A 12,878-nucleotide genomic window follows, 5' to 3' on the forward strand; every position below is an offset into this window, starting at 1 on the left:
TCTTGCATGGGCTGGAAACCTAAGCAGGGTCAGTCCCACATAGTGCCAAGATTGAAGATTTCCAGGGAATTCCCAGAGCTATTGGCAGTATTTCTTGTCCCAGAGGGTAACTGCCCATCCCACTGTAGAGTGACCACATGTCAAGCCCAAGCTGAGAGGCAAGACAGTGAGATCCAACCAAGTTCAATCCTTTATTTGTTTGTATGTAATAGAGAGAATTTTGTCAAATTAAAGCTATAACTTTTTAATCTACTAGATATATCCTGAGAGATTCTAGAGTATGGCTGCCCTGAACCTCTTCCCCCTTCCCCATTCTAAATCTCTTTCTGTGAAAGCTTTGAGTTGGCAAAATCCTCCCTCTCTGATGCTGCAGGTACATCACACCCTACTCTGGTTCCCCTCTATCCAATAATATTCCATCTTCTTGGCCTCCCAGAAGGTTGTGAAGACCTGGCTGTTCTTTCTTGGGACAGGAAGTGAGTTGAACCAAGGACAGGTACAGCTGATATGAAATTGTTTTGGTGCCTGATTAGAATGTGGTGTTTTTTAAAATACATTATATGGTTTGATTGTGGTTAGCTATTCAGGCTTAAGACATGTGACCATCAAAAAATCTTTGAAATAAAGTAAAACATCCTGAAAATTGAGAAAGCATCAGAAATGTTGTAATGGCAGACGATTCCATAGTGGTGCCAAGAAAGCTGTAAGGATGTGTCGATGAAGTCACCAGCAGCCAAGCACAACCTGAAGCAAACATTTTATTTATTTATTTATTTGATTGTTTATTTATTTATTTTAAGGAAACATTCCATGAAATCACCAGCAGCCAAGCACAACCTGAAGCAAACTTTATTTATTTATTTATTTATTTATTTATTATTTATTTATTTATAGGAAACATTCCATGAAGTCATCAGCAGCCAAGCAGAACCTGAAGCAAACTTTTATTTGTTTGTTTGTTTGTTTTCTGGAAATATTCTAGAAAGCACAACCTGAAGCAAAATTTATTTATTAATTTATTTATTCATTCATTCATTCATTCATTCATTCATTCACTCACTCACTCATTCATTCCTTCATTCATTCCATGGAATTAATTTGTGAGTGGAATGAACTTAGAGACAATGTAAACATCTCAGAGAACTTTCATTTTTCCCCTGCCCTTCCTTTCCCTAACAATCTACACTACAGGGAAATCACATTGGTTAACTTTGTGGGAAGTGGAGGTGGAAGATTCTAACTCTGTTTCAGTAAAGACCTGGACCTATTAATAAAGACCTTGACATAGCAGTATTGTATCAAATTATATTAGTAAAGGAGTTTCCCTACTTGGTATAGCTACATATAGTTTAAACAGAGAAGTTTAGTAGTGCAATCATACTAAATTGTTATGTAATATGCCAGGAGTTCTACTTTAAAAAACAGATGGAAGCAGAGCAAAATTTAGACTGTAGTTTAATTTACATAAATAAAATATATTTATGCAACACATACGGCTATGTCCCATATGCTTCATCATTTTTTCACATATAAGCAGCTTTTAGGAACAGCCTTTGAGGCCTACATCCAGAGCTTTTACAGGCCTCAGATAGTATAGATTAGGGCTTTTCAACCAGTGGTACGGGTACCACCTGTGGTACATTGGCACCTGGCAGGTGGTACGCGACCATCCTAGAAAAGTGGTAGCGGGGGAGGGGAATGAGCTGAACTGGTGGCAGCACCGCACAAGCCTGAGCGAGAGATGGCTGGAGCTGCAGGGCTGTCAGGGCTCAGCGGAAGCCCCAGGATCAGTGCCGCTTTCCAGCTGATCGGCACTTCTTCGGGACTGTCAGGGCTCAGTGGAAGCGCCAGGATCAGCTCCAGGCTCTAGCTGGAGCTCAGCGCTGATCCTGGTGCTTCTGCTGAGCCCTGAAGAAGCATCAATCAGCTGGAATGTTGCAGCATCTCCAGGGTCTTGTGATTTACATTCAGATGCTTGGCAACTGATTCATATTTATGACGGTCACAATATCCCAGGGTCATGTGAAGTGACCAAAACCTGCTGCAACCACCCAGCAGATGGGGGGGATAAAAACCAAACACCCCCCACCGCACCCCCGCTGCCAATTCTCAACAGAAATGCTCACAACAATGAAAACCTTGGACAGGAGGAAGAGCGCCACCGGGTGGGCAGGCAGGTGTCTTGCTCGGCTGTGGCTTGGGGGGCACTTTTTTCAGTGCCATTGTAACTTCGAACAGTCACTAAGCGAACTGTTGTAAGTCGAGGACTACCTGTACTTTATCACTTTTTTCCTTTGTTTTTTTTTGGTCATCAAGTTTTTAACACCTTGCTAGGTGACTGGTGGCACTCGGATGTTGCCATATCCTAAAAGTGGTACAATGGGTGAAAAGGTTGAAAAGCCCTGGTATAGATGATATTCGGTGGCTTAGATGCCAAAGAATAGCACAAGAAAACAAGAGACTTTCTGCAATACAAGTCTTAATATTATCAAAATGTCCTGGTTTGGGGGGGGGGGTTCTACATAATAAAAAAGAAATCCTCAGAGATTTAAGTAGAAAGAAGTTTCTTAATACTTGAGAATTGCACAGGCAGTCAGTTTTTGTGGAAGTGAGGATGGCACTGCTCCTATTATCTTTTTCGGGATTTTATTTTTCTTTAAAGCTGTAAGTCATCCAAAATCATTGACAGGGATTGTGTGTAAAGAACACAATCTAAATTTAAATCAATAAGGCAACTTTGTATTCTGTAGGCCCACGACGATGAACCTTTTGGGCTCAGCATATCAAAAATTCAAAAAATGCCAAACCTGATTCTGCTAGCATGTTATACCCTACACACACACACAAACACACACGGGGGGGAGAATAAACAAATACTCAGGTAATTGTACCTCATTCTTGTGTACTTTTGGAGGCTCCAAAGGGGCATCAGAGCAAGGCCCTCTCATGTGACTTCCAGGGGTCCAAAGGCCTAACGTAGCACCCAAAATGACATGGCATGTCATCTGTGATGCTCATGTCATATGTTTGCCATCACTGCTTTAGGGACATTGTAATTAGCAACAAAGATGATCAGGGGACTGGAGGCTAAAACATACAAGGAATAACCATTCCTTGTATGTTTTAGCCTCTACTCCCCTGATCATGCTGGAATTGGGTATGTCTAGTTTAATGAAGAGAAGGACGAGGGGGGACATGATAGCAATGTTCCAATATCTCAGGGGCTGCCACAAAGAAGAGGGAGTCAAGCTATTTTCCAAGGCGCCTGAAGGCAACACAAGAAGCAACGGATGGAATTTAATCAAGGAGAGAAGCAACCTAGAACTAAAGAGAAATTTCCTGACAGTTAGAACAATTAATCAGTGGAACAACCTGCCTCCAGAAGCTGTGAATGATCCAACAATGAAAGTTTTTAAGAAGAGACTGGACAGGCATTTGTCTGAAATGGTTTAGGGCAGGGATGTCAAACTGCCAGCCCATGGGCCGGATGCGTCACGCCAAAACTGCACCCACCCCTTTGCCGGCAATGGGAAAAAAGTCGCGATATGTCGCAACACGTCATGTGACATCATGAGTTTGACACCCATGGTATAGGGTTTCCTGCCTGAGCAGGGGGTTGGACTAGATGACCTCCAAGGTCCCTTCCATCACCATCACCATCACCAGCACCAGCACCACCACCACCACCATCATCATCATTATTATTATTCTCAGTTCAGGCTCCAAAATGCTCAAAATACAGCAACAAGGTATTTCAAAGTTTTGAATTTCAGGATGCATTTGTAAAGAAAGTATTATTCTAGTAAACTCTGTGCCCAGTTACATTTACTCCCTGCATTAGTTAAATTGACTCAAATGAACAATGGAGAACGTCACTAATGTACTGGAAGAAATAAATAGTGAACAAAACAAAACTTGTGAGAGCTCTTATTCATGATGTTTTCTCCTGCTCTTATCTAGGTAAATACTCCACGTACAGTCCGATCCCTGACATGATTATCCAAGCTAATCTGCATTCAATAGGGTTTACTCCTCAGTAAGTATAAACAGGGATTATTATACCACAGCTCAATGCCTAAATCTAAGTAACTTTAGTTTTTTCTATGAGCTGGAATAGAGCAACAGGTTTTACAGTTCCATTTATTTTGTTTGCCACTTGAACTTACATTAATGAAAGATGAGATATAAATATCTCTGAAATAAATATATTTTAAATAAAGACACATACAAAATGGCACAAATGAACAGAAAGCCTCACATGAATCATCCACAGCCTCCTGGAATCTAAATACATCCAGAGTGTGAGAAAATATTGCTGGAAGACACTGTACCTAAAACTGCTGTGTTAAAAAAAATGTCCATAGCTTTATTGGATGACTTGTGGCATGTCAACATTCTTACTGATTTCGTAGGAAAAAGCTGCCGCTAGCAAATTGCAGAGAATGAGGCCAGTGAAGAATGAAATGTTTGGCAGGAAGAATGAGGAATTTATGGGCCACAGTAACTCCTGTGGCTTTATGAACTTATATTTAGTTAAATGCCACTGCTGTATAGAACAAGAAATTAGTATATTCTCATGTAAACAAACAGAATTCTCCCTGGTAAATGATCATTGGATGGTTGAAATGCTCTGAAGGAAAGTAACCAAGGAAAATAACTGTTAGCTTTCCTCCATACAGAACTCAGTTGTCCAATATAATAGATTCCACGCCTAGCGCTTGCACCTAAAAGGATTTTTGGGTAAGAAGACAGGGAAAGATCTCAGTATTATGAGTACAGAATTCTCAACTCAGAGTAATTTCTATTCAGAACAGAAAATACCGGCTGTAATTCTGAGTCAATGGCCTATAACAGTACAGGACTCGCTTTTGGTTTGTTGAATAAATCATGGCTAGGCAAACCAATACTGGCTAGGCTCACACAACATGAGAAAGAGATGGGCTATCAACTACAAAAATCTCTGGAAAATCAGGGCTTAATCTTCTTTCCTCTCTTATTTAACATGTTTCCCGTCCTGTTTTTGTCAGAGGCACCATTTAAAGCTGCTATGTGAATATGTATGTGAAGCCACTGGAGAAAAGCATATGGTAGTTTGGGGTTTGGTATCATTAATATATTAATGGTAGTCTCTCTCTCTCTCTCTCTCTCTCTCTCTCTCTCTCTCTCTGTCCCTCCCTCCCTTCCCCCCCCTCTCTCTTGGGAGACCATGAGTTCAAGTCCCATCTTAGGCATGGACTGGGTGACCTCGGGCCAGTCACTCTCTCTCAGCCATAGGAAGGAAGCAATTGCAAACCACTTGTGAAATGTTGCCCCCAGGAAACTTGTTCTCTTCATAAGGTGAGACAATTTCTAGAAAAATTCAGAGAGGAATTAGGAAATTCAAATGGATGTGGCAGACGAAACTACACAAAAACTCCAACAGGCAAATTGGGAACTGAAAGGAATGATACTAAATTAGGTTCTACAAATATCAATTTTTCTGCGTTATTGACTTGATTATGGGTTACAAATCTTAACCTGGAATATAAATGGAGCAAATATTCCTCAAGAGAGGAAAACAATTCATTATTTGAAAAAAAAAATTAAAACAAGATATAACTTGCCTATAAGAGACACATGAGATGAACACAAGACATTCAAGACAGGCGATGAAGGCAGGTAGCTACAACTTCTTCATCTTTGTTCATACTTTGCTTACTTCAGCATACAATAATGCTCTGCTTGGAGTGTGTGTGTGTGGGGGAATCCCAATGCAGCTGCATACATTATGAGCCCTTAAACTGACCCTGATGAGAACATGTAAAACTTTTTTCTTTTGGTTCAATCATATCCGATTCTCAGAGACTGCCTGGACAACTCCCTGAGGTTTATGTGGCAAGGTTTTTCAATAATGGTTTGCTATTGCCTCCTTTCTAGAGATAAGACAAAGGAACTGGTCCAAAGTCACCCAGCCTGCTTTATTCTTAAAGTGGGACTAAAACACATGGTCTCCTGGTTTCTAGCCTGACGCTTTAACAATTACACAAAACTGGCACTCAGAACTGGAAATCATTATGGTTAGCAGTTATTTTGATTACATGCCTCAAGTTGGAGTGAATTCTTAGGACATGCCTCGGACAACTCTTAGAATTGGATTTGCCTATGAAATGCTTCTTCTCTTTAGGACAGATGAACAGCAGAATGAGAAAAATTGAGCATCACTTAATTTACCTTTAGAGACTCTCATGAACAAAGTATGTTAGAAAAAGTGAAGTTAATGTGAGTTCCTCAAGAAACCATATTTTAATTACATCTATTAAGTAAAGTTGCGAACAAAAGTTAGAAAGAATTGCAAACATAAATGGATATGGATATGGATGGAACAAAATGTCCTAATAACACAAATCTAATAAAAATGTAAATGTCTGAAACTAAATGTAGGACACAGCCTACATTTACGACAATATTTTACCTTTCAAGTCATTAAGAAGAAGTCTAATAAAATGTTTTTAATTAAATTCTTATCTAAATTTATTTGACTAGCATTATCAATAACCACTGCAAAGTTCAAAATGTTTACTTATAAGGCTTCTGCTTAGCCATGTCAAACACAGCCATATTCTTAGTAGTCGATTCTATTAATTCACCCATTGTATTCATCTTACAGGATACAGTTCAAGAGCACAACTAGTTAATTAGTAAGGTTGGCTTTTAGGCAACACTTTACTGCTACTGCTGCTTCTCTTGATCAGATCCAGTCTCTTCCCACGGGCGGGGCCCTCTGATGTTCTTCCAGTCATCAAATGAGGCATTTTTCATTTTCTGTAGATAAAAGAAAGGGAGAGGGGAAATCATAACATAAAAATGTTGTTTATTTGCCGATTTCTACAATATAAATGCTATTCAATGGGAAGTGTTCACACAACAAATTAAAAGCATCATTAATTAATTGAGTTAACCCCATTTTCTGGCTTCACACAACATACTGAACAATGAGCCACGAGGGCTCATACAATGCATAACATCCCAGGTCCTTGGGAAGGATTCAATAGGTGCATGAAAATGCCAAATCCAGTCTAAATATCTGGCTGACAAACCACAACAACAATATTACATAATAATTACTTTGTTAAATAATATGTTAAATAAATTTAACCTAATGTTGATGTACACTTAACCTAATGTTGAATAATAATAGATGTAGATTTAACCTATTATTGAATAATACTATTCAAAGTTGAAAGACAAAGGTATAAACTGGCCACTGGGTGCCATACCAAAAAATCTTGGACAGCACTTAGAAAATCTGCCCATTGACAAAATTTCCACCTGTCAATTATAAAAGACCATACTGCATACATCGGCACATATATTACGCCAATACATTATGATATCCTAAGTTCTTGCGAAGAACTTAATGCGGGTGAATGCCAACATTATGCAAAGAACTGGCAGTATATAATAATACTTGCAAACAGAGGAAGAATGACTGTGGCAAAACAAAGCAAAGATAGTCACAATAATAATAGGTGTCTTGGGTGCAATTCCAAAATATCTGGACTTAAACACCATCAGCATTGATAAAATCACCCTTAGTCATTTGCAAATGGCGGGTTTACTTGAGACACCTTACATCCTGTGACATTTCCTTTAATATTATTAAACAGCAACATCTGCCTATTCCAGATACTTCTGAAGGACTTGCTAGGTGGACAAAAATGCCAAATCCAGTCTAAACATTTGTATGATTATGTGACCAACTATAATCTAAAATAATGATCAGCTAGTTTGTGGAGATGGTTAAGGCATTATGCAAACTTAGCTATGATTATAAAAGATTATAGAGATAAATAGTAAGGCAATTTTCCAAACATGAATTCAAATAAAATGATACCTCAGCACAATCACACTTTTTCTCTGTAGCTAAGGTAAAAAATTGGGATTCTTGGGTTAGACGGTTATAGTAGGAATCATTAATTTCCATCTGGCTCCTTGTGCTCAAAAACTGTTATTATCTTATTACAATTTCTAGAGAAGGTAGAATCTGCATAGAAAGCAAAAAGCAGTACCCCTCCCCTTGTTCTAAGAAGCATCTCCCATTCTAAAGTAGTTCTAAACACCTTTTATCTAAAATAGTGTGTTTTGTGGGGTGGAAAAGGAAGGGAAGGAAATGTGTGAAAACATTCTCTTCTGAACATGATCCACCAGTCTAAAACAAATTATTTCTTCAGCTCTCAGATCAACAAAATGAAATTCCTAGCTCAAATCTAGGTAATACTAGGGAATCTCTAATACATGAAAAATAAGAGACTGCTAAGTGGTTCGTTATCCGAATTCATCACCACTGAAAAATGCAAGATTTTTTTAAAATACAAATGACAACATAATGTATTCATCTCAACTCAGAGTAGCATCTCATTTTATTAGAGTCAGGAGTGGGCAGTATGGACATCTTAGCTAACAAAAATAATGCAACTGATTCATTCAGGATTGTGAAAGAAGGTTGAAACATTTTGTGGAGCTTTGAAATAGGCAATAAAACATATTTTTAAAACTCAGGGAGAGTGAAATGGGAATGTTTGATTGTATATTATCAGCTAGAAATTCACTTGCGTCTGGATACCCAAAATTAATAGATTAGACACAACACTCCCAGCTTTCAAATTATATCATTATGTTCCAAATTAGAACATTATGTTACTGTTGCATCATTATTATCCTTCAAACATCTGAAGTGCAATCTGATTTAGACAGGGCACCTTGCTAAGCTTGTGTATTTCAATTAAAAAAAATACTTCCATACTGCTTTCCTACCTCTAGAACTATTGGAAAAATTAGAGACTTTTTTTTGTGTGTGTATTTAGATATACATATACACAAAGAGCGAGACAGAAAAAGCAGAGGTTTAATTTATATGAGTTTCCCACATAGTGTTAGACACATCAAAAATAATAATTTTATTATGTTTTTCAAAGATACAAAATGGATTACAGCATTAAAATAAAGTATGTCAATAAAATTCAATGCCATAACAATTCACCAATTGTCCAGTCACCATTGTCTAAGGTCTTAAAATAGAGAAACATTAGCATATCTAAAATTAGGAGAGTTCATATGGGAACAGATATTCTGTTCTTTCCTCTTTGGTCATTTGACTGACTGTGAGTACCTATCTTGGGTTTATTTTTGATGTTATGATTATTTTTGGGTTTAGACACTAATAGATTTTGGTTTTCTTTCTATTGATGTGATACTCTGCCCAGTACAACAATTTCAAGTTGGACTGATAAATACTGTAAAACTGATAAATTTATGTAAAGCCATTGCTTATTTCTGTCCATTCCAATTCATGATCTTTAAGGAGAGTGACCCTGAATTCCCATCGCCCCTCCTCCATCCAGCAGCCTAGAGACAATGAAATAAGTGTATCGGCTAGAGATACTGAAAAGCTATTAAATTTTATTGGGTAGAAAGAGGTGCCTGAGATTTTCTTTTAGCTTCTACAGAGGACCAGATTAAAAATTTATGATAGTGAATATTCCATCTTTGTCTGTCACCACCATCTTCTGTCTAAAAGCTAGGAGATATACTTCATTAGTGCAAATGAAAGTGCATATACCACTTAATCCACTGTAACCCAGTTTTGCTATTGTTTTCCTTGCTTCCCATCTTACCAGTGGGGATATTTGTTTTACATTATTTTTGTTAAAAATGAATTAAGGAGCAGGATTCTTTTGCTGACTGGGTAATCAGCAGTATTGAATTAATTCGCCTGAAGAATGTAAAAAAAAGTATCATTTTTGAGTTTGAGTTTTATAATTAGCAATAGCAGACTTATATACCGCTTCACAGTGCTTTACAGCCCTCTCATAGCAGTTTACAGAGTCAGCATATTGCCTCCAACAATACGGGTCTTCATTTTATCGATCTCGGAAGGATGGAAGGCTGAGTCAACCTTGAGCCGGTGAGAATTGAACTACTGACAGTTGGCAGAATTAGCCTGCAATACTGCATTCTAACCACTGCGCCACCACAGCTTTTTACTGGAGCATTTTGCTATTCCTACAGATTGGATTACACCTATATATAAAATTTAATTTGGAATAGGATTTCTGTCTATTTAAATAATATGTGAATCCGTTTGATTTGGGAGTTCCAAAATCTGGTATACATTTTAATGGTGGGCACCAAATGAGGCTAGAATTGTACAGCTGGTCTAAGGGGCTGATAGATTAATAGTCTGTATCACTAAACAATAACACCTATTTGCAATTAGCCATCCTATCTTAAAGAGCAACACAGATACCTGCACATCCTAATTAGATCTGCAGCTTTTCTTAACTGTAAAACTGTGTTTGCAGCACTGTATGAACATGAAAAATGGGGGTTGCATCCAACAAAGCTTTGAATTTTCAAAGCAATTTGTTTTTGCCGGATCCCTGTGAATCAAAGTTAAAGTTCATTTAACTTTAGACATGGGTAGAATGTATATTATAACCAAGTAGCCATATAGTAAAGTAAATATACCAATATCATACCTCATATTCCTGTTCCAGTGTCACCTTACTCTTTTTGAGCCTTTTTTCCAATTCTGGATCCATCTGATTAATAAAATATAGCAATCAAATACTTCTAATCACAAAGAAAACATAACCTATGAAGGACTGTAATTTCCCCGCACCTTCAAATACCACATACTTCCCTGTATAGAGAAAAGGAAAGATTATTGATAATCTTTCATATTAATTTCTATTCATAAAATGGAAAGTTGGAATAAATCTCAAAGGAAGTTCAGGTTTATTTATTTTTATAGGTAAAACTGTTCCCTGAACCCCTCTTTGTTTAGTCCAATAGCAATCACAAAATAAATAGCTCCAGATTGCAGAAGCCTCATTAAAATTCAATGTCTCAAGACTGATCATATTTACAAACTCATTATCCAAGGGGTTTTTTTGCATGCTGGAATGCTGGTAAATTGAAGAGAAATTCAACTGCCAGAAGTTAACTATAGTATATATTAAGACATTGGGTTCTCAAAAAAAATACTGAATTGATTGAACAAATTTTGCATGCCAGCTGTAATGCTTTTAAAGTGATAAGAAATTCTAGAAGTACGGGGGGGGGGGGGGAGGGNAATACTGAATTGATTGAACAAATTTTGCATGCCAGCTGTAATGCTTTTAAAGTGATAAGAAATTCTAGAAGTACGGGGGGGGGGGGGGAAGGACTAGTAAGACATAGGATCAACAGTGAAGTATTTGAGATTGAATGCAAAGTGAAGATCAGTACAAAGAAAGTACATGGGGGTGCTTTTGTCATACAGATAGGATGTTTGAATGTAATTATCAAAAACGTGTTCTCCCTCTCCTTTTAGTTTGCCATTCTGAGAGTAGCCTATAGTGCAATTTATTTTTTTAAAACTAATTTATCTATTTCTTACGTTTTGTTCATTCTGGCGTAGCTAAGGTGGGCCCCATAAAATATTTAAGTCTGCCCCAATGTATTATTTCAGCTACATTATCAGAAAGGTCACTTGTTCAAACAATTACAACAGAAAGACATGCTCATGTCACCTGTTATCATAACCCACCCTCTAGTTAGCCAGTTTTATTTTCAGATGAATTTTAGCTGTGCTATTATGACAGGCTGTGAGAAGAGAAGAGAAGAGAAGAGAAGAGAAGAGAAGAGAAGGGAAGGGAAGGGAAGGGAAGGGAAGGGAAGGGGAAGGGAAGGGAAGGGAAGGGAAGGGAAGGGAAAAGTAGAGAAGAGAAAAGAAGAGAAGAGAAGAGAAAAACAAGGATTTTTTCACTAAACAGAAAAAAATGTCTATATAAAATATCATTGTGATGACTATTACCAACACTGTGTGAACAAAGATATGGAACTGAATTCTGAAATGAGCAGTTCTAATGGTATATAGTTGGAAGAGCTGAGGAGCTAATTCTTGATTTAAGGCAAGTTTAAAACTGGAAGAACAATGAGGTTCTCTTGCCCACAGAAAAGCAAGCTTGGGTTAGCTTAATTTATAGGACATAAACACTCTAAGTAACCCGCCACAATAGTTTTCAAGTGCAAAAACTGGATCCTGGGAACTTTTTAGCCTTGTTGGTAAACTTCCATGAAGCAGACAATTAGCTGTTGTTGCAGAAGAGCAATAGGTTAAATGGATTCTTTGCAGCCAAAATGGTGTAATGGTAACAAAGATCATATAGAGCAGCCCAGGTTAAATTCTACTTGTTGTAAGGATCGCTGAGTGACCTGGGACCAGTCAACCTCTCTCAGGCTAATTAATCTCACAGAATTGTTAAACGGACCTCTTTTAATTGCAGTGTTACTTTGAGTGTAATTCTATTTTTATTGTTTTTAGAAAAAAAAAATATGGTTTTATCTTTTTCAATTTTATAAGCTGCCCAGAGTTGCCGCGAGGCAAGATGGGTGGCAAACACATTTAATAAATGAATAAAGAAGAAAACCTCATGAATAGTTAAATCACAATGGCTCTGGTACTTAAGATTCATTTCCTCTCTCTGACTACAGTCAAGATTCCCAAATGGAGTGACATAAGCTTTGGGAAGAAAGAAGACAGTTAACATGGTCCAAATCAATAGTAAAAATAAAATCAACCTTCTACAAGGCAGAAAATACTGTAATGAAAAGCTATTGAAGAACAAGATGCAAAATTGTAAAAAACATGAGATAGATGTATAGAAAGATACAAGGATACATCCTATACAACAGAAGAAAAAGTTTGAAATTCAGAAAATTGCACTACAATAAGCAAAAAGGGTAAACAAGCTTGCTTTGAAGAGAGGAAAGAGAAATGAAGGTATGGCTGACACCAAGAAGAGGTTAAAGAAAGCTGTGACCATGCAGAAGGAATAAACTTTGAAGCACAAAAA

General features: G+C 37.5%; 1 protein-coding gene across 2 annotated transcripts in view; it reads right to left on the minus strand.

The window, feature by feature from the left end:
* Positions 1-6,263: 6,263 nt before the first annotated feature.
* Positions 6,264-12,878, minus strand: part of LOC107291073 (cytochrome c oxidase assembly protein COX16 homolog, mitochondrial) — a 24,304-nt gene continuing 17,689 nt past the window's right edge. For both annotated transcript variants that reach the window (XM_015820030.1, XM_015820031.1), the window contains 2 exons: positions 10,518-10,580; positions 6,264-6,801 (listed from right to left, as the gene is read on the minus strand). In XM_015820030.1, coding sequence (XP_015675516.1) covers positions 6,709-6,801; positions 10,518-10,580 — 156 coding nt within the window. In that variant the 3' untranslated portion in view covers positions 6,264-6,708. The remainder of the gene's footprint in view (positions 6,802-10,517; positions 10,581-12,878) is intronic.

Source organism: Protobothrops mucrosquamatus, unplaced genomic scaffold (assembly GCF_001527695.2).
Source record: "Protobothrops mucrosquamatus isolate PMUCROS unplaced genomic scaffold, P.Mucros_1.0 scaffold1044, whole genome shotgun sequence".
Lineage (NCBI taxonomy): Eukaryota > Metazoa > Chordata > Lepidosauria > Squamata > Viperidae > Protobothrops > Protobothrops mucrosquamatus.